We start from the raw sequence: 20742 nt of genomic DNA on the forward strand, positions 1-20742 counted from the left end.
GCTGTCAAGCTGGCTTGCCGCTGAACACATTACTTGCGCTGTGCCCGAGGAATGAGTATTTCTGCTTTCCCTATATGTTAGCGTTATTTCCTGACATTGTCCAAGAAATAGAGACCATGGGGACCCACCTGATAAGCATCAGAGCAGGAGCAGCAGGGGATCACTGAAATAAGTATGGCTTCTTCTATTATTTTTGACTCTCTGAGTCCTTTCCTAAAAAATAAAAGTCATACTGAACAACCCCTTTAAATGATAGATAAGAAATGCAGGGTAATTTTTATTGGGGCAACCTGATAGCCTGACAATGGATCAGGAGTAAGGCTAAGCTCACATTCCTGATTGTAAAGTCCGTTGCTCTCATCTGTCATAGGATATAGGAATTTTTCTAACAGAAAGCTTTTGTCAAGTTTTTTTCACTAGAATGAATGCTGACGGACAGCGCTCCATCTGTATAAGACATTCTAGCCCAGTTAAAGTCCGTTGCTCTCATCCCACGACAAATTAATGCACCTGACTTTACAATGTAAAGTTAGGCGACGGTTCACATCTGCGCATGGGTTTCCGTTCGGGAAATCCGCTTGGGGACCCCCCGAACGCAAACCTAGTCCATATAAAAAAGCAGTTACCTTAGGAAACCCGCGTACCCCATAGACTATAATGGGGTCCATGTGGTTTCCGCTCCGTTTTCGCACAAAATATGCGGAGAGAAAAGTCCTGCTTGCTTGATTTAGTGTCTTGAACCAATTCCTGATACAAAATACTGACCAAAATGCCCTTGTGTGAATGAGGCCTTCAAAAAATCCTGAACAATAAGGTTGCTGAGTTGGCAGAAAGTTTATAAGACATTTTATTAGCTTTGTAAAAACGGTGCCTAAAAATAGACCGAAAGCAGAGCATTCAACAATGAAACACGATGTGTGCAGGATGAAAAAGGAAATGTTTATGGAGTTCGCATGAGAAAAATATTCACCCGCCTGCCGTAGCCTGGGCCTTATTCTGAACCATAACTCTCCAACAGGAAAGAAACATGACGTCATTCCTTATAAATGTTATCAAAAATGACATCACAAATGCAAATTGTTTTGAAAGATCTCTGTCAGAAAAACAAAGACAGGGCCTAGATGAATCTCTGATGCAGGAGGTTGTTTTACCCAAATTCACACAAAGCACACATTAAAGAGGACATTTCGTGTTCTTGGAGATAGGCGGTATTATATACTACCGTACTAGAAAGCTGACTGAAGTCAGTGCATTGCTTTGTGCGGAGGCCATGTAAGAAAAGTGTCGGGGGCGCAGTATATCGCCAGGCTCTCAGGCCGGGTTCACACGGGGTATTTTGGACCGGAATTCAACGCAGAGGCCGCCTCAGGTTCCGGTCAAAAATACGAGTAGCTGCGACTGGATGCCAGTGCACTCCACCGGCATCCACTCGCTCACTCTGCTCCAGATTAGGCCCAAATGAATGGGCCTAGTCGGGAGGAGGGAGTGTCTTCACTAGCAGCTCCCGGAAAAAAGAACTGACCGGCCCCCATTGATTTCAATGGGAGCCGTCTTTTTGGTCAGGATTTTGAGGCCTCAAAATCCTGACCAAAATACCCAGTGTGAACTCAGCCTAAGTCCTTTCTGACAGTGGAGGAATATAGGCGCCGACACTAACGGCACTGATATTAGATATAACTAGAGATGAGCGAACAGTAAAATGTTCGAGATTCAATATTCGTTTTGAGTAGCCCCTCAATATTCGACTACTCGAATAGAATATCGAACCCTGTTATAGTCTATGGGGGGAAAATGCTCGTTTCAGGGGTAGGTAACGTTCGATCAAATTATACTTACCAAGTCCACGAGTGAGGGTCGGGCTGGATCCTCCGAGAACTCTTCTCCGTGCAGCGTCCCCGCGGCGTCTTCCGGCTCTGAATTCACTCTGCCAGGCATCGGGCCTGGGCAGAGCCGACTGCGCATGTCCGCACTACAAGAAAATGGCCGCTTAGAGTCAAAGCGGCCATTTTCTTGTAGTGCGGGCATGCGCAGTCGGCTCTGCCCAGGCCCGATGCCTGGCAGAGTGAATGAAGAGCCGGAAGACGCCGCGGGGAAGCTGCACGGAGAAGACTTCTAAAGGTAGGAGAAGAACCAGCGTTGATTGGCCGACTGTATAGCATTCGGCCAATCAATGCTGGTTCTGCATCGAATTTTTCCATTCGAATAGCGAGTGGCACTCGATCGAGTACGAGTATTTCAAATACCATAGTATCTGATCAAATACCTACTCGATCGAATACTACTCGCTCATCTCTAGATATAACCCTTGAACGTGCCATCAGACGGAGAATTAAAACAAATTTTTGCAAATATTCTGACAAAAGTTATTAAAATAGTGAGGTTGACAATCAGATCAGAGAGTGTTCTGTGAGAGACCTTTATATATATCAGATTTCCTGTTTATTTCACACTTTGCTCTTGTTGTTGGTCATGTCCGTTCATTTACAGCATAGTCATGGTCATGGACAGCAGTAGTCGGGAGCTGACTCATTGAGGTCTATGGCGAGTGTTCTAGACAAGGCATCTACAGGAAGAAAGATACGCTGTCAGTAGCAGATGCAAAGATGGGTTACTAGTGTTATCTATAGAGGTGTATCTTTTCTTGTAATCCTGACTGTGATGTAAATGAGCTGACTGCTGAAAAGAGAACCCCTATAGAATTAGCAGGTGTCAGACTATTATTAGGCTTAGCGGCCGGAGTGAAAATTGCTGGTCATTTACCGTTATAATATTTTGGTAGAATATACTTACAATTTTATGTAGCTAACGTTAACCTAATGACAAAAAATTCCTCCTGATGACTGTACTCAAGGACAGGCTCTTCCTCTTTGTGACATCTGAGCTTCAAAAGAATTGCAAATTGTTACCGTTCCGTTATGGCCACTTTGCATATGTATGTAATAATTTATAGTGTACAGTATATGGGCTAACCAGCATTTGTTCTTATCCCTGCAGCGTATATATTACCTCTCTCTGGAATTCTACATGGGACGTACTCTGCAAAATACCATGCTGAATTTAGGCCTCCAGCACGCTTGTGATGAAGCTATATACCAGGTATGCACAGCGGCTAACATATACACATACATACATGTAACGTCAAATGTTCCTGCCATTTGTGTGTATTCTATTAGACACCCCAGTTATTTCCAGGGCTTACATATGGATGAACCATCCTATCAGTATGTGATTGGTGGGGGTCTGACAATAGTAGTCCTGTATACACTCACCGGCCACTTTATTAGGTACACCTGTCCAACTGCTCGTTAACACTTAATTTCTAATCAGCCAATCACATGGCGGCAACTCAGTGCATTTAGGCATGTAGACATGGTCAAGACAATCTCCTGCAGTTCAAACCGAGCATCAGTATGGGGAAGAAAGGTGATTTGAGTGCCTTTGAACGTGGCATGGTTGTTGGTGCCAGAAGGGCTGGTCTGAGTATTTCAGAAACTGCTGATCTACTGGGATTTTCACGCACAACCATCTCTAGGGTTTACAGAGAATGGTCCGAAAAAGAAAAAACATCCAGTGAGCGGCAGTTCTGTGGGCGGAAATGGGTGGTTGATGCCAGAGGTCAGAGGAGAATGGCCAGACTGGTTCGAGCTGATAGAAAGGCAACAGTGACTCAAATAGCCACCCGTTACAACCAAGGTAGCCAGAAGAGCATCTCTGAACGCACAGTACGTCGAACTTTGAGGCAGATGGGCTACAGCAGCAGAAGACCACACCGGGTGCCACTCCTTTCAGCTAAGAACAGGAAACTGAGGCTACAATTTGCACAAGCTCATCGAAATTGGACAATTGAAGATTGGAAAAACGTTGCCTGGTCTGATGAGTCTCGATTTCTGCTGCGACATTCGGATGGTAGGGTCAGAATTTGGCGTCAACAACATGAAAGCATGGATCCATCCTGCCTTGTATCAACGGTTCAGGCTGGTGGTGGTGGTGTCATGGTGTGGGGAATATTTTCTTGGCACTCTTTGGGCCCCTTGGTACCAATTGAGCATCGTTGCAACGCCAAAGCCTACCTGAGTATTGTTGCTGACCATGTCCATCCCTTTATGACCACAATGTACCCAACATCTGATGGCTACTTTCAGCAGGATAATGCGCCATGTCATAAAGCTGGAATCATCTCAGACTGGTTTCTTGAACATGACAATGAGTTCACTGTACTCCAATGGCCTCCACAGTCACCAGATCTCAATCCAATAGAGCATCTTTGGGATGTGGTGGAACGGGAGATTCGCATCATGGATGTGCAGCCGACAAATCTGCGGCAACTGTGTGATGCCATCATGTCAATATGGACCAAAATCTCTGAGGAATGCTTCCAGCACCTTGTTGAATCTATGCCATGAAGAATTGAGGCAGTTCTGAAGGCAAAAGGGGGTCCAACCCGTTACTAGCATGGTGTACCTAATAAAGTGGCCGGTGAGTGTATATGACTATAGGTAGGTATTACACTTGCTACCTAGTTGTCGGTGCCTTGCGTCACTATTCTTCAGTTTTATGGGACTATTCGGAGACACCTCTTCCCTCCCTTAGCACAGAGAAGCAGAGGATGGAGAATGCTTGTCTGGCTGAAACAGGGGCAAAGTACAAACTGAAATGTATTCCAAGAACTGACAGTATGACGGCCATGTAAATGTTCCTGACAGTTCTCAGAAGTGTCAGATAAAGTAGTGATCAAAGGGGCAGGTACTTTACTAGACTTCCTGCAAGTCACCTATAGAGATATAGTGACAAGCCCCGTGTATGGTGAATTAAAGGGATTTTCCAAGACTTGATTGATGACCTGTCAGTATTGACATCATATTAATGACCTCTCTTAGCACTTTGTCTCCTTGAAGGTAAAGGGGCATTACAGTCACTGTAAAGATATGGGGGGTGATTTGCTGATCGATGGGGGTCTAACTGCTGGGACATCTTCCAATTATAAGAATTGGGGTTGCTGTCCTACGCCTATCTCTGTTGATCCCATTAAAATGAATGGGGTGGGAGTTTGTCTGCCTCCATCATGGCTATATTCCCAATGGGAGTACAACACCCCCGTTCTCTAGATTAATGAGGGTTTCAACGGTCAGACCGCCATTGATCACCAATTTATCCTCTATACTGTTGTATAACTTTAATAAGCGTGAAACCCCTTTAAGTATGTGCATCCCCTTTAGTGAGCTGCATTTGAAGACATCAAATACAGCAGCATTGTTGGGGTGAAAAACATGTTAGTGGGTATGGACTGTGGAGGACGTGAGCGCGGACCCAAGTCTATGATGTCCTCCATGATATCAGTGAGCCTCTGTGCTGACAATTATGTCAAGTCTGTAACATTTTTGTGCCATCATTTTTTATTTTTCTTCTAAAATCATTAGTCTTTTATATAAAGCTTTCAGCATCTTCACATACAGACACAGCGCATTGCTCTTCTGCCAATCCAGCCTCAGTATAATGGAGTTTCGGGAAGACCTGCCAGCACTCTGAATTATTTAGTAGAAAGCTGTAAAAATAACAAAATTGAGCCTGAGTCACTTGTGTATTAAAAGTATCGATCATTATAGAAAGCAACAGCGTAAGGACTTGTGTGGTGACTATAGATACATAATAGGAAGCCATAATGCAGCAAGAAAAATTGAGTCTTAGGCTGAGGCCACACGTTGCAGCTTTTTTTTGTTGCGGTTTTTTAAGCCAAAGCCAAGAATGGCTGAAAAGGGAATGGGAAATATGTAGAAAGTTCTTATATTTCTACCTTCTGCTCAGTCCACTCCTGCTTTGGCTCAAAAACCCACAGGAAAAATATGAGTATTTTGGGGATTTCTTTATCAAGATCTGTTCAGCTATTCCAAAGATATACCATATATACTCGAGTATAAGCCGACCCGAATATAAGCTGAGGCCCCTAATTTTACCACAAAAACTGGGAAAATTTATTGACTCGAGTATAAGCCGAGGGGGGGAAATGCAGCAGCTACTGGAAAACTTCAAAAATTAAAATGGTTGGAGTTTTTGGGTGCAGTAGTTACTGGGTGCTGGGGAAGGGGAGGGGGTGTTTTGGTTGTCTGTCTGCCCCTTCTCTGAGCTTGAGGACTGGGCTTTTCACCCCACTTGGAATTCAGTCTGGCTGAATATAGGGGATCTGCAGTGCTCCTATTAACCCCTTCCTGACGGAACAGGAGCACTGCAGATCCCCTATATTCAGTAGACCGGGCACTGTCAGACACAGGGATACCTAATGTGTACGTGTGTCACAGTCATTTTCTACTTTTGTATGTATTCTAGGGAAAGGAGTGATTTTAGAATTTTTATTTATTTATTTTTTTGAAAGCTTCTTTTTTTCCCACTATTTCATGGGAGACTCTATACATTGACATTGCGGCTGGTCAGACCCCCCCCCCTTTTTTTTTTTTTTTTGCTGACTCGAGTATAAGCCGAGGGCTTTTGAGGTGAATTTGGTCTCAAAATCCTGACCAAAAAACTACGTGTGAACTCGGTCCTATAGTCTAATTTGCATCAACAATAAAAGGGCTTATATCTTTGGAATAACTGAATGGATTTTGATAAATAAAACACCAAACTGCTCAAGGTTAGAGCTCCGATCAGATGATATATGTCAATGGGCTTTTGAGACCTGGTGACAGATCCTCTTTAATCTGCGCACAGCCTCAAATTCTACCATGGATTAGGTGTCAGATTTGCCTGTGGACTATGGAATGACAAACACGTGTGAACAAACCCTTACTGTAAAGAAACATGTACATGGCCTTCTACTATTTGCTGCAGTGAATGTTAAACCCTGTTTAATGTAGAAGAGTGTATTCCAATGTTATATTCAGATATTACCTTTATCTACATTTACAGTTTTACAAGGCGCCGTTGTTTGTCTCCGTCTAGACGCAGGTTTGGTGTTCTGCTCGCTTCGCTCTTCTTTGTTATGATATTTTAGTGCCTGGAAGGAAATAGCTTTTTGTTGCCAAGTTGCTTGCTCTTTAGCTGTGACTTGCCTTTCTAAACAGGACAGACTGAAGTTGCTTGTTGTTTTCTAGTCTGTTTCTCTTTACTCACCATTGCACAGCTTTATCCCTGCCATTATAACATTTGGAAACTTCTGGTTCTGAGATTGCATCAAAAATCCCGGATGAAAATCTCCTGCATGGAATACTTTTTTAGTCTGGAAAAATAACCAAACAGACCCTAATAGAGTCCTTGGCTCTGTCGGTGGGGTTTTGTCTTCCTCTTGTAGGGATTGTTTTCCCTTCTACTTGTTTCAGAGGTTTTGCACTTCAAAAGATAGTAAGGCTAAGTTTAGACTAAGTATTTTGGACCGGAATCTGAGGTGGAGGCCGCCTCAGGTTCTGGTCCACAATACGGGGTAGCTGCGACTGGATGCCGGTGCAGGACATCCAGTCGCGGCACTGCAATCCAGATTAGGACCAAATGAATGGGCCTAGTTGGCAGTGTCTTGAGGCGGATTTGCCTCGTGAAGAATGAGCATGTCCATTCTTTTTTCCGGGAGCTGGAACAAAAGAACGACCATCTTTTTGGTCAGGATTTTGAGGCTGATTCGGCCTCAAAATCCTGACCAAAATACCCTGTGTGAACTCAGCCTAAGGGTGGTTGTCTTATGGATGGGATATAGGTAGTTTTTGTGTTGTAGACCTCTCTCTAGTAGCTAGAGCAGCGAGCAACTAGAAAGACTGGTTCACATGCTGGAGTAAGGGTACATTCACACGCATTTTTTTGGCGGTGATTTTGACGCTGAATCCGCGTCAGAATCCACGTGGAAAAAAAGCCTCCCATTGACTTCATTGGGTTCCCTTTTCCGCTAGCTATCCTACACACTTCACGGATGGCTAAAGAGGAGGCTGCTGCACCCGACACACCACATACAGTCCTATGAAAAAGTTTGGGCACCCCTATTAATCTTAATTATTTTTAGTTCTAAACTAAAGTTTAGTTTGCAACAGCCATTTCAGTTTGATATATCTAATAACTGATGGACACAGTAATATTTCAGGATTGAAATGAGGTTTATTGTACTAACAGAAAATGTGCAATATGCATTAAACCAAAATTTGACCGGTGCAAAAGTATGGGCACCTCAACAGAAAAGTGACATTAATATTTAGTACATCCTCCTTTTGTAAAGATAACAGCCTCTAGTCGCTTCCTGTAGCTTTTAATCAGTTCCTGGATCCTGGATGAAGGTATTTTGGAACATTCCTCTTTACAAAACAATTCAAGTTCAGTTACGTTTGATGGTCGCCGAGCATGGACAGCCTGCTCTCAAATGATCTGAAAACAAAGATTGTTCAACATAGTTGTTCAGGGGAAGGATACAAAACGTTGTCTCAGAGATTTAACCTGTCAGTTTCCACTGTGAGGAACATAGTAAGGAAATGGAAGACCACAGGGACAGTTCTTGTTAAGCCCAGAAGTGGCAGGCCAAGAAAAATATCAGAAAGACAGAGAAGAAGAATGGTGAGAACAGTCAAGGACAATCCACAGACCACCTCCAAAGAGCTGCAGCATCATCTTGCTGCAGATGGTGTCACTGTGCATCAGTCAGCAATACAGCGCACTTTGCACAAGGAGAAGCTGTATGGCAGAGTGATGAGAAAGAAGCCGTTTCTGCAAGCACGCCACAAATAGAGTCGCCTGAGGTATGAAAAAGCACATTTGGACAAGCCAGCTTCATTTTGGAAGAAGGTCCTGTGGACTGATGAAACAAAGATTGAGTTGTTTGGTCATACAAAAAGGCATTATGCATGGCGTCCAAAAAATAACAGCATTCCAAGAAAAACACTTGCTACCCACTGCAAAATTTGGTGGAGGTTCCATCATGCTTTGGGGCTGTGTGGCCAATGCCGGCACCGGGAATCTTGTTAAAGTTGAGAGTCGCATGGATTCCACTCAGTATCAGCAGATTCTTGAGAATAATGTTCAAGAATCAGTGACGAAGTTGAAGTTATGCCGGGGATGGATATTTCAGCAAGACAATGATCCAAAACACCGCTCCAAATCGACTCAGGCATTCATGCAGAGGAACAATTACAATGTTCTGGAATGGCCATCCCAGTCCCCAGACCTGAATATCATTGAACATCTGTGGGATGATTTGAAGCGGGCTGTCCATGCTCGGCGACCATCAAACTTAACTGAACTTGAATTGTTTTGTAAAGAGGAATGGTCCAAAATACCTTCATCCAGGATCCAGGAACTGAATAAAAGCTACAGGAAGCGACTAGAGGCTGTTATCTTTGCAAAAGGAGGATCTACTAAATATTAATGTCACTTTTCTGTTGAGGTGCCCATACTTTTGCACCAGTCAAATTTTGGTTTAATGCATATTGCACATTTTCTGTTAGTACAATAAACCTCATTTCAATCCTGAAATATTACTGTGTCCATCAATTATTAATAATTAAATATTTAAATATATCAAACTGAAATGGCTGTTGCAAACACCAAAATATTTAGAACTAAAAATGATTAAGATTAATAGGGGTGCCCAAACTTTTTCATAGGACTGTAACAGGTCAGTGCAGCGAGTTGGGGGGGGGGGGGGAGGGGTTTCCCGGGGGGAGTTGTTCCAGGGATCAACCACATTCCCCCTGAACACGTCATCCGTTAGCGCAGCCATGTCCCCTCTCCATGTCCCCTCTCCCCTCTCCATGTCTCGTTGCTATGACAGCCGGAAGCCTTGCGCTGGCTCCCCGGCCTGTCAGTTCTTCGCTTTGATTGCAGCCTATGGCAGGTAGACTGCAATGGAAGCGCCGGTTTTATGCAATGCACTGCATAATACCGGCGCCTCTATTGCAGCCTACACAGCCAAGCCTGCAACAGAAGCGCAAGACTGACAGGCCGGGGAGCCAGCGCAAGGCTTCCGGCTGTCATAGCAACCAGACGCCAGCTCCGGAGACTCGTCCGGGTGCCGGCGCGGAGAGGGGACATGGCTGCGCTGACGGATGACGTGTTCAGGGGGAATGTGGTTGATCCCTGAGGACCCCCCCCCCCTCCCCGGGACACCCCCCCGGAAAACCCCCCTGACCTGTTATGTGGTGTGTCGGGTGCAGCAGCCTCCTCTTTAGCCGTCCATGAAGTGTCTAGGCGGTGTGGGATAGCTGCGGTGCCGGGTCCATGTGGGCTGCCGCCATCTTCCTCACTGTGTACCTGCTCAATCGGCATGCCCACATGCAGCCCCCAACGTATGGTGCCGCAGCCCTGGCTCCATAGCCCGCCCACACCCAGCCATGCACCAATAGGAGGTGCGTGGACAGACCAGCGCTGGCGGAATGCCAGCTGCTGCTGCGGAGCCGCAGGGTTCTTAGGAGGGTGGCGGTGGCGATTTGGGGTGAGTGACCCACATTTAAAGTAGCCTATCCTTCCTTCCTGGCCAATATGTGTGTGAAAATCCATTCAGCCGTTCAACTCACAAACATCCAAACTCACATACTTTCACCTTTATAATATTAGTAGGATTCATCACCCAAAGGGTCAAATGTTAAAAAAATCATATAAAGTGCAGTATTTTTTCTTTTTTGCTGGATTCCCCTGTATATAATAGTGTATATAGTCAACTATGCTAAAATAAAATGGATGTAAAGCAGGGACACTATTTTGGCCCTTGTTGGCAGAACGGGGACCTAAAGGTATATTGTACATATACAACTACACCGTACGACTATAATACAACTATACGACTATAATATATTTCTAAATACTGGTAATCCTTCACCGCCAGCAGGAGTGGCATATTGAGAACTGGGTTAAGCCGAGGTTTCAGCATTTTGTTTTCTGTTTTTGCCCTTTTCAATGAAGTTTGATTTGCATCAGCTTTGTAGTGGTGGTACATGAAGGGTTAAGGAAGGAAAGTCTACTTATAGGTTACGTTATCAATAATGTGTGAGCAGGGGACAGTGCAGACAGCGTATGGGATTTGTCAGGCCGCTGCTCTCCAGTTTCCTGTGTAAGATCAGGTCGCTCGGCACGTTCACAGCCCTGCCATTGTGTATTGTCCAGATCCTGTTACATCCAGGTTGGCTGGCTTTAATCTCACACTGACATATTCTTATAAAACTGAAGCTGCAGGAACAGCGGGCCAATCCTTAACTATTAACATGGAGAACACTAAACCATCAGCATGACAGACACTATGCACGGATGAATGGTTGTAGCACATAGTGCTGGCTGGAGGCTTCTCCTTGGGATATGGCTACCAATAACCTAAACTTTGCCCTAGATAAAAGCCAAATAGTCGCCCAGAAAACAGCGACACAGGGTCATTGCCCTATGAATTACACATGTTGTTGGGGTTGTCAGACTCAGGACTGTAGGCCAAAGTCAGAAGACTTAAGGCTCCTCATCTGCGGTCCTGACGGACAGCGCCCCATCCTGTGCACTTGCGGGTGCTCGGCTGTCCAAGGTTGATCCGTTATTTAGGCCTTCATTCAATAACATCCAGGGATTTAGTTCCTATGAAAGTAAATATGTCACAATCTATCTAGAAAAATATGCAAATCTGTTTCCGAAGATGTAAGTAGGAAAACTGGGCCTCTGTTTGCACAGCTGGGATATTGATTTGGCTAAATCCCGCATCATAGCATTAAGGCTAGTTGAAAAAGGCGGCATGATGTTTAAGGGAGCTGCCCCTAGAGGGCAGCAAACAGAGGCACTGTTTTCCTATTTACATCTTGGGAAACAGATTTGCATATTTTTCCCATAATCCCCCAGTGGAGCGAAAATGGCGCTGTAATAATGAGCGCTGCAAAACAGAATCCCGTCAATGGGATTCTGTTTTGCAGCGCTGATTATTACGCGAGTTATCGTGCCAGAATCAGCGTCACGTTACTCCGTGTGAATGCCCCCTCAAAGTAAAGTTGTTGAAAGTTATAAAGACATTTCCACTCCATTCACACAATAGACAATTGAGACCTATATACATTATCGGCGGAGTTGCCAATGATCGGACCCCCTCCCCCCCAGCGATCATGTAGTTGCAGCCTATCCTTTGGCTAGGTGATCAATGGTTTTCATGCCAGTAGTTGGATATGCCCTGGGTGGTATGTAGCCTGTGGCATGGTAAATATAGTGCAGGTGGGGGAGGGGAGGCTTGTTGTGTTTGTATATACAGAGAGACAATATGGTATGTCCCATATCCTGAGAATATCCCGTTTTGTAATAATGTAGGCCCACAAGCTATAAATAGGAGAAAAAGCAGATTTCTATTTTATCCTCTTACAAATAAAAAAAAAAAGTGCCGTGATCTGTAGTAGAAGATGTGTCCCCTGCATGTTTGGGAATCAAAGTCATGAATATGTTTTCCAAAGGATACAGCTGCAGAACCCCCTGGGATGTCCAACGTGACCCTGACCCCTCTGTCTCTTCTGAATCCCATTAAGAGAAAGTTATTTTGGCAGCAAATAAAACTTTGTGACTTAAAGGGAAACTGTCAGGTCTAAAAATGCCTCCGTAGGGGCCATTAATAGGAGCAGAAACGTACCATTGTGGCTACAAACTGCAGCAGTGCAGAGAAAGTCACCTTGAGATATGCAAATCAGCCTCAAGTGCATTGGGGGTGGGGCCTGATTTACCATGTTTGCTTACAGACAGGCACAAATGCGTGGATTGTCCTCTAAATTTTCTGCCCAAGTTGTCATGTTGCTCATTGTCTATGTTGTCATGATATCGCTGGTTTCTCAATATGCAAATGAGCTCGTTGGCAAGGGAGTTAGCATTGATCTGAAGAGGTAAGCGGCCACGCCTTCATTGCTCCAAAGATTTCATTTTCATATTGAAAAAAAAACCAGGGAGAGCTCAGCAACGGAGGGACCGATTCACAAGGGGCAAACACCGTTAGGTTATGGTCACCCGAATCGATCTCTCGGGGCTCTGGTGACAGACTCCCTTTACGACAGACTTAGGTTAGATGAATTGCCACTGTATTGTCCGAATTCTGACAGCATGCATGGGGTCAATTTATTACCAAGTATTGAACTTGGGTCAATACATGTCATCTTTACCTTTTCATTTTCTCACAGCTGGGCCTGGACATGGAGGAGCTGGAGGAGATAGAAGAAGATGCAGGTCTTGGAAATGGAGGACTGGGACGCTTAGCAGGTAATAGCCACACATTGTGTGTTATGTTACAAAACAACCCCTGTGTGTATTGTCCATATTATGCTACTAGAGGTTCTTCTTCCGCCGTCTTTGGGTATGTTCATATGGAGGAATTTGGCACTGAATTTGAGGCAGATTCTGTATCAAATTTAGCTTCAAGATGAGCCTAAAAAATTTCTATTCATTTGAATTGGAGGAAAAAACTGTTGTATTTTTTTTTGGTGGATTTTTTCTGTAGTAGATTTTTTCAGCTAGTAGAAACATAAACATCATGCTTGATCTCCGGGCAGAATATTAAACACCTTTGTTATCCTGCAGCTAATCTTCTGCAGGGACTTTATCCGGTAGGTAAAATCTTTCCCCAAAATGCTTTGAATGGGTTAAAAAATAAAGACGAAAAGTAAATTCTCTCCGATGCCCAACACTCTGACCGTGCCAAGGTCCCTTTCGTGTCTTCTTCCCGGTCCATCTGAAGAAGGCCTTATGCACACAAAGATATTTTTCAGCAAAGTTCGATCCCCTACATTTCAGTGGTCCCATACACACAGCTGTAGTTTTGGATATGGGTCACCCCTGGCTAAGGTGGAGAAATGGAGCGAACTTGGATCTTGTCTTTCTATAAAGTCTGACTTCACATCATCAGTCGCTTCTGCTACAACTTACAGAATAGCCTGGCATAGAAAACACAGCAAAGGATGATAAAGAAAGATTTTTCTGCAGAGTTGTGCTTGCAAGCCTTCCGACCACAGGCCTTACCTTTCTTAGCTCAGTTTTAGTTTAAGAACTAGGTTTTGTTCATGTGCAATGTGTTTGTGTTTGTCTGCCAGCTTGGCATGAATTCACATGGGGCTCTAATGACTGGTTCCCTTCTTAGGCGATTGTCCCTGAAGCATTTCTAGGCTTCCAGCTTATGTACCATAGAGACACTTGTCAGCACTTCGAGGCACACAATGCTTTCCTTCTTAGTGAATTGACTCTTTGTATAACATGTCTGCATTCCCTGGAGAGGGCATAGCTGTTTTATTAACATGCTGCAATGGTTTGTCTCTTCTTATTTATCCAGCTTGTTTCCTTGACTCAATGGCCACTCTTGGACTAGCCGCGTATGGCTACGGAATTCGATATGAATTTGGGATCTTTAACCAAAGGATTATAAATGGCTGGCAGGTAGGTGGATCCCAATAAATGAGCACGGAAACCAAATTTAATATGGCTTTCCTGCAGCTCACCATCAGATAGACTCACATGGCGATGGAGAAGCAATTGATCTTCCTGCCGTTTCTTTAATCGAATGATATCTTCTTGCAGGAAAATCTATTCCCTAATAATAATTCAGTTCCATATTTTACGAGCAATATTTCCTACAAGTAAAGCTGTCTTTAACAGTTGGTATATACATGTATAATACAGAGATGTCATAATACAGAGTCCAGTCACATTAATGTGAGCACCTGTCAAAATCCAGAATAACCACCTTTGGCAGAGTGGACCGCTGCGAGACGTGCAGGAAGAGAGGTGATGCTGTGATGATGATCACTGGGATGTTGAGCCATGCGGACTCCAGTGCCGTGGCCAGCTGCGCTAGGTTACGTGGTTGAGCATCCATGGCGCGAACAACCCGATTGAGGTGGTCCCACAGATTCTCCATTGGGGTTCAAGTCCAGGGAATTTGTTGGCCAAGGGAGTACGGTAAACTCATCCTGGTGCTCCTCCAACCACGCACGTACACTGCAAGCTTTATGACATGTCACATTGTCCTGCTGGTAGATGCCATCATCCTGAGGAAAAACAATTCACATGTAGGGGTGAACATGGTCTGCAAGGATAGATGCATACTTGTGTTGATCCATCGTGCCTTCCACAATGATGAGTGCACCCAGATGTCTGATGACACGTGCCTTCTGCGATTGGTTATATGATTGGACTGTGTAGTATGTGATCTGGGTTATGTAAGAATATTAAGTACCAGAGATCATGCACGCAGATGCTTTTTGTTTCTGTTGTCACAGGTCGAGGAGGCGGATGACTGGCTGCGCTACGGTAATCCCTGGGAGAAGGCCCGTCCGGAGTATATGCTGCCAGTACATTTCTATGGCAGAGTAGAGCACAGACCCGAAGGTGCCAAGTGGGTTGATACTCAGGTTTGTACTTCATTCTATGCACACAAGTAAAACACTTGCTTATAGTTATAGTGCATTATGTGAAATAGACTTCAGGTGGCCGCAGTCACTCCCCAGGTCTTAGCTGTAGTTGGTCTTGATGTTGGGCAGTGATATATATCAGGCTGGATGTCTGGTAGGGCATGGGGTTGCAGCACAGGGATCCCTCTGGTATTGCGGTTATGGTTGAGGCAGGTCTATAGATTGTACAGCGTTTCTTAATGGCTGTTGGGTGTGGGATTGTCCAGATTTATGGCCCTAGTTCTTGGTGGGTTCAGAGAAGGCTGGAGTCTTGGTTAATAGAGATGAGCGAACACTGTTCGGATCAGCCGATCCGAACAGCACGCACCCATAGAAATGAATGGAAGCACATGTGACGCTGGGCGGCCGGCAAAGTCAGCGTCACAGGTGATTCCATTCATTTCTATGGGAGCGTGCTGTTTGGATCGGCTGATCCGAACAGTGTTCACTCATCTCTATTGGTTAAGTATAACTACTCCAGTAGATAAGACTAGGGTAATGTGGTAGTCTGCATTATTATGTCACTACAACTCCCAGCATACTCCGACACTAGACCTGGAAAGCTACACGTTGGAGACTACTTGAAAGGAAAATACCAAAGAATATTTGTGGCTTGTAGACGGTCATTGTTGCTTCTTGTTTTTCTGGATAATGATATTTAACACCACACACGGCAAAGGCGGCCATTTAATATGTTTAATCAAGACACGTTAAGAAGGTTCCCTGCATACAGTATGTAAAACCTTATTATAATGTAGAGGTTCAAGAAAATGGGAAGTTGTCATGGCCTTAGCTGTTGGGGTTTCCCAGTTTTACAACAGTAATGTCTATGATGTCCTCTATCAGTTTTACATCATCCCTGCACCTGTGATGTGCCTGATACCCTCTCTGCTAGTGATCCTATATGACGACGTGTGGCCCTTAGTGACAAACCAGGACAACCACTGCCTGGCCTCCGCAGGGACGTTTAGTTGACAGATGAACTATAATGATGGGTGACACATATTCATACAGGAACATCAATAGAAAGCGATGGGGGACGGATCAGATAAGCAATGTGGGAATATGGGAACGTTGATAAGGTGAAATGTTGAAAGAATTATTGTGTTAAAAAAAGCACTTCAGAATATTTGTAATGCTTTATTGTGTAGGGCACGCTATTAAAGGATAATAATGTGGGAGTAATAATGTAGAGTCTTGGGTGTGTGCCTTGTGTATATCTATTTTATAGGTTCCTTCCTCTTCCACTAAAATGGTTCCCGTATACAGCTTGCATTTCTCATGATGAAACTGGCTTAGAGGCAGAGTGTGCAGGTCTCATCCCTCCGCTCTGTTCTGAATCCTATAAGTGATAGTCCAGTGATACAGAACTGCTGTCCCCAAACTCGCTCTGCAGAGTCTCAGTGTATTCCTGAGAAATACAGCTTCACACCAACATTAAGATTCTGCATTTTTTAATATGCCACTTTTTCACATCTAAATTTTTCCAATAATTAACCAAAATCTCTTTCACTTTGCTGATACTAGGCCTTGGCCTGTGATAGATTTCTTTATGTCAACTCTTATAAACAGAAGGCAGTGAGCAATATGAAGCAACATGTCATAGGAATACACAGGAGATTCTGCACACAGCACACAGATCATTGTAGGGACTTGCCTATAATATCGCTGCTCTACTACAACCTTATATAGGACAGTAATTATATCTTCAGCAGCAATGGAGGGATACACAGGGGAACTAGGGGATGAAGCTGGTGTGGTAGAGGAAGAAGAGGGGGAAAGAAGTACAGACAGGTGTGGGGAACGTCATGGGGAGGTGAAGCCTCTCAGCTCAGTGTCACACACAAAAGTCCCATTTTAAAATGTAAGCTGATAAAATACTTTTACGATATAATATACAATGTGGATGAGTTACAAATAATTCATAACACTCCTATACACAGTACAAACTGGGTCATACATCCCTGATAGTATCCAACAAGCTGCATGTTCTGTGTAAAGATCCATATACACATTACTACCGGTAATAACTGACTATGTAATAATAAAATGACACTTCTCCTCTCCGCAGATGGTCCTTGCAATGCCTTATGACACTCCTGTTCCTGGCTATAAGAACAACACTGTGAACACCATGAGGCTTTGGTCAGCAAAGGCACCCAACGAATTCGACCTAAAGGAGTGTAAGTTGTTCTTAGATGTTATAGTATACAACAGGGGGCGCCCCTGACTGCTGCTGTGGGAACAGAATCAACACTTAAGAGTAATCGAAATGTTATATTTTGAACATCTCCATCTTCTTATACGTGTTGTTTTTATGGGTTGGAGAGTCTTTAAAGTCTACATGCACTTGGCGATATTTTGGATCCAAATAGGACCACATTTCATAATGCTGATTTGGAGGACCCTACATAAAGAAAATGGTGACTTTCTATATTAAATTTCTTTAATTTCTTTAAATTTACATAGTACCCTGAAGGGATTTATGGTTTCAGCTCTTTAAAAGGGCCGCTGTGAGCACGGCAATCTCTTCATAGTTTACATTGGTTTGGTTACCTGTATGACCTGGTTCATATCTGCGCGTGGGTTTCCGTTCAGAGAGTCTGCTTGGGGACCCCCCGAACGGAAACCTAATCTGCATAGAAAAGCAGTCACCTAAGGAAACTATGGATTATAATGGGGACTGTGTGGTTACCACACAAAAAATGCAGCAAGAGACGTGCTGCTTGCAGGACTTTTCTTTGCATTTTTCATGCGGAGAGGGGGACGGAATGACCCGAATGCAGATGTGAACCAGGCCTATGCCTGCCACTGATCTGTACTGGTGTGAGGTATTACAGCTTTGTTCCATTGAAGTGACTAAGACAAAGCTGTAATACCCTGCACGGCCACTGCTGAGGCAATGGCGTGCAGGTTGATGGGTACAGTGCAGAGGTTGCAAACAGCTGATCAGTAGTGTGAGACCCCCGCCATTATGATCTTGATGGCCTATCCTAAGAATGGTTCATGGGTCATTTTGGAAAATTGGAAAGCTGTCTTACAAGTACAACGCTTGGGCTGCAGGTAAATGGATAACGTAAGAAGCATGTATAAAGGAAAGGATGGAGAGCTGGCACCTCATGGAGCTTGCCGTGTTATAAGGATGATAGAGCCTATATAAGGGACATTTCACATGGGATCACACTGCTGTAGCCGAGTCCTGTTGAAATGGATTATACATTGTATCACGTAGAGAAATGCTCTGCAGTCCATGCGAATGTGAAATCTGTTCCCAGGATAATCCAGAAATAATAACATTGTGAGTTCCTACCATTGCGGCTCTCCAGTGGCACAATCGCATTGTTCAGTGACATTTTTATTGGAACTGGTCCTGGAAAGTGATGTTACGCTTCATTTTCTTCACTTTTAATGGAATTTTAAAGTAGGTTCCAGAGAGGCATATTTCTAAAAGAGTTACAGCTCCTGATACTGGATGAGTCACATTACAATGATAAACCCATATAAAGATGCTATATATATATATATATATATATATATATATATATAGTCAATATATAGTCCATGCTAATGCCCTTGGGACCATCGCTGCACCATATCGGTCACGGCATTGCTTACTTGAAAATGTATATTTCTAATGTTTGGTTAGTGAGTCCAGTGACGTCATATATGTCATACCTGTATTGAAGGAATTTATTATGCTACCTATGTCAGAAAAATGGCATAGAAGTGACTCCAACATGTACAAAAGATGCACCACTTTGTCAGTTTTCTTCTCCTCTCATGGTAAGAGACCCCAGCCCATCAGATTTACTATAACACACACTAGAAAACTAGAAATACTAGGTCCTGCCTGGAGTAGATGTTTAATTCTGAAGCACTAGACCTAAGATGCACTAGAATTATTGGATAGTGGGTTTTAGAATGTTCCATAGGATAGAGGATATATTCTTCATTGGTGCGACTACCGAGACCCTCACCAATCCTGAGAATAGGGGATCCTTTCTCCTGGCTACATATTCACATGTAGGCGTGATTGGTGGTGGACTGTGACCCTATAGGAGTGCCATACACTGTACGTCAGCTATCTCTGATGCTCCCATTGAAGACAATGGAAGCGCCGGCCATCACACCTACTCTCAGTCTGACTGCGGTCAGGTAGAATATGCAGCGGAGGGACAGGAGCTCCCGTTCTCAGGATCGGTGGGGGTCCCGGCAGTCAGACCCCATCCATTCGGGTGTAGAGGATGAATACTTTCCATGACACAACCCTTTAAGCCATTGATTATGTGTATAATAGGCCAGCTCTGCATTCCAGGACCCATAGACAGTGATCAGATCTGTCAGCACTCTTCTATTTTGGTCGTGCGTATTCCTGATGTTGGTTCTGCCCCTTTACTGTAGCTGGTGCAGCACGGTAGTGTAGATAGAGGTTTCCATCAACAGGTTTCCCTATTAGAGAACATTACAAGGGCTGTGACAGCTCGGAGCTCTTGTCATTATCGCTGCAGTCTAATAGCGGCTCTGACTGGCTATAAAAGGCAAAGGCCTCATCCCCAGGACATCGCTATTTAAAGGTGAACTCTGGCAAGGTCATCTGGTCTTATTATATTATTATTACAATAGGATACTCACGTCAGATATAGTTCAGCATCTTTGTTATATACTGATTGTGCTATGGTGTATGCTATGGATATGCCATAAGTGCCTGCTAGTCATGTGTCCCCTGTCCGCCAATTCACGCTCTGACCACTTTGACGTGAATGGAGGGCTGGTCCTTTCCTATAACGTCCAGATATATGAATGGAATTACCTTTCAGCAAGGGTGCTGCTCACACAGAAGAAGCTTTATTAGAGTCTATGGGAGTTACAAAAACAGCTGAGCCGCAGTCAGCCATAATCCGCTCCCTGCATAGCAGGGTATGACCTAGTGATGGCGTCCGTCACTTTTCTTCCTCTAAACCAAGACATGACTTTTAAGAGAAATCTTGGACAGGAAAAGAAAACCGTTTTAGATTCGCCATAAAGCAGATAGCCATGACACCTGACAGATCCCATTTACTTACACCGGGGTCTTTTATGGATTCCATATTGGTTTCTATATCTTTGACAGCATGAATAGCATTGGGCACAAATTATTGACCTCTGACAGACAAATGGTGGTCTTATAAATACCTTCCTCATATTCAGTCCATAAGGAACTGTGAGTGTTTTAGTGCCTCAAATATACCTGCAGATTCCCTTTAAGTCCTGAAGTCTTTTTATTGTACAACTTTATTTTCAACTTACTCTTAGCTGTGATGAGAATCGATCTGGCCAAAGCAAGGTAAAGTTCACCAGGTGATCGGAGCTGTGACCTCTGCACTCCTTTCCTTCTATGTGCAGGGTTCCTGTACATGTCACGTTA

At 44.0% G+C, this 20742-nt stretch overlaps 1 protein-coding gene across 1 annotated transcript in view; it reads left to right on the forward strand.

The window, feature by feature from the left end:
- The window catches only part of PYGB (glycogen phosphorylase B), a 49049-nt gene that overhangs the window by 10158 nt on the left and 18149 nt on the right, over positions 1 to 20742 (forward strand). The window contains exons 2-6 of the mRNA XM_075267414.1: positions 2995 to 3096; positions 13080 to 13158; positions 14222 to 14325; positions 15168 to 15299; positions 17410 to 17521. Of these exons, the coding sequence (XP_075123515.1) occupies positions 2995 to 3096; positions 13080 to 13158; positions 14222 to 14325; positions 15168 to 15299; positions 17410 to 17521 (529 nt within the window). The remainder of the gene's footprint in view (positions 1 to 2994; positions 3097 to 13079; positions 13159 to 14221; positions 14326 to 15167; positions 15300 to 17409; positions 17522 to 20742) is intronic.

Source organism: Leptodactylus fuscus, chromosome 3 (genome assembly GCF_031893055.1).
Source record: "Leptodactylus fuscus isolate aLepFus1 chromosome 3, aLepFus1.hap2, whole genome shotgun sequence".
Classification (NCBI taxonomy): domain Eukaryota; kingdom Metazoa; phylum Chordata; class Amphibia; order Anura; family Leptodactylidae; genus Leptodactylus; species Leptodactylus fuscus.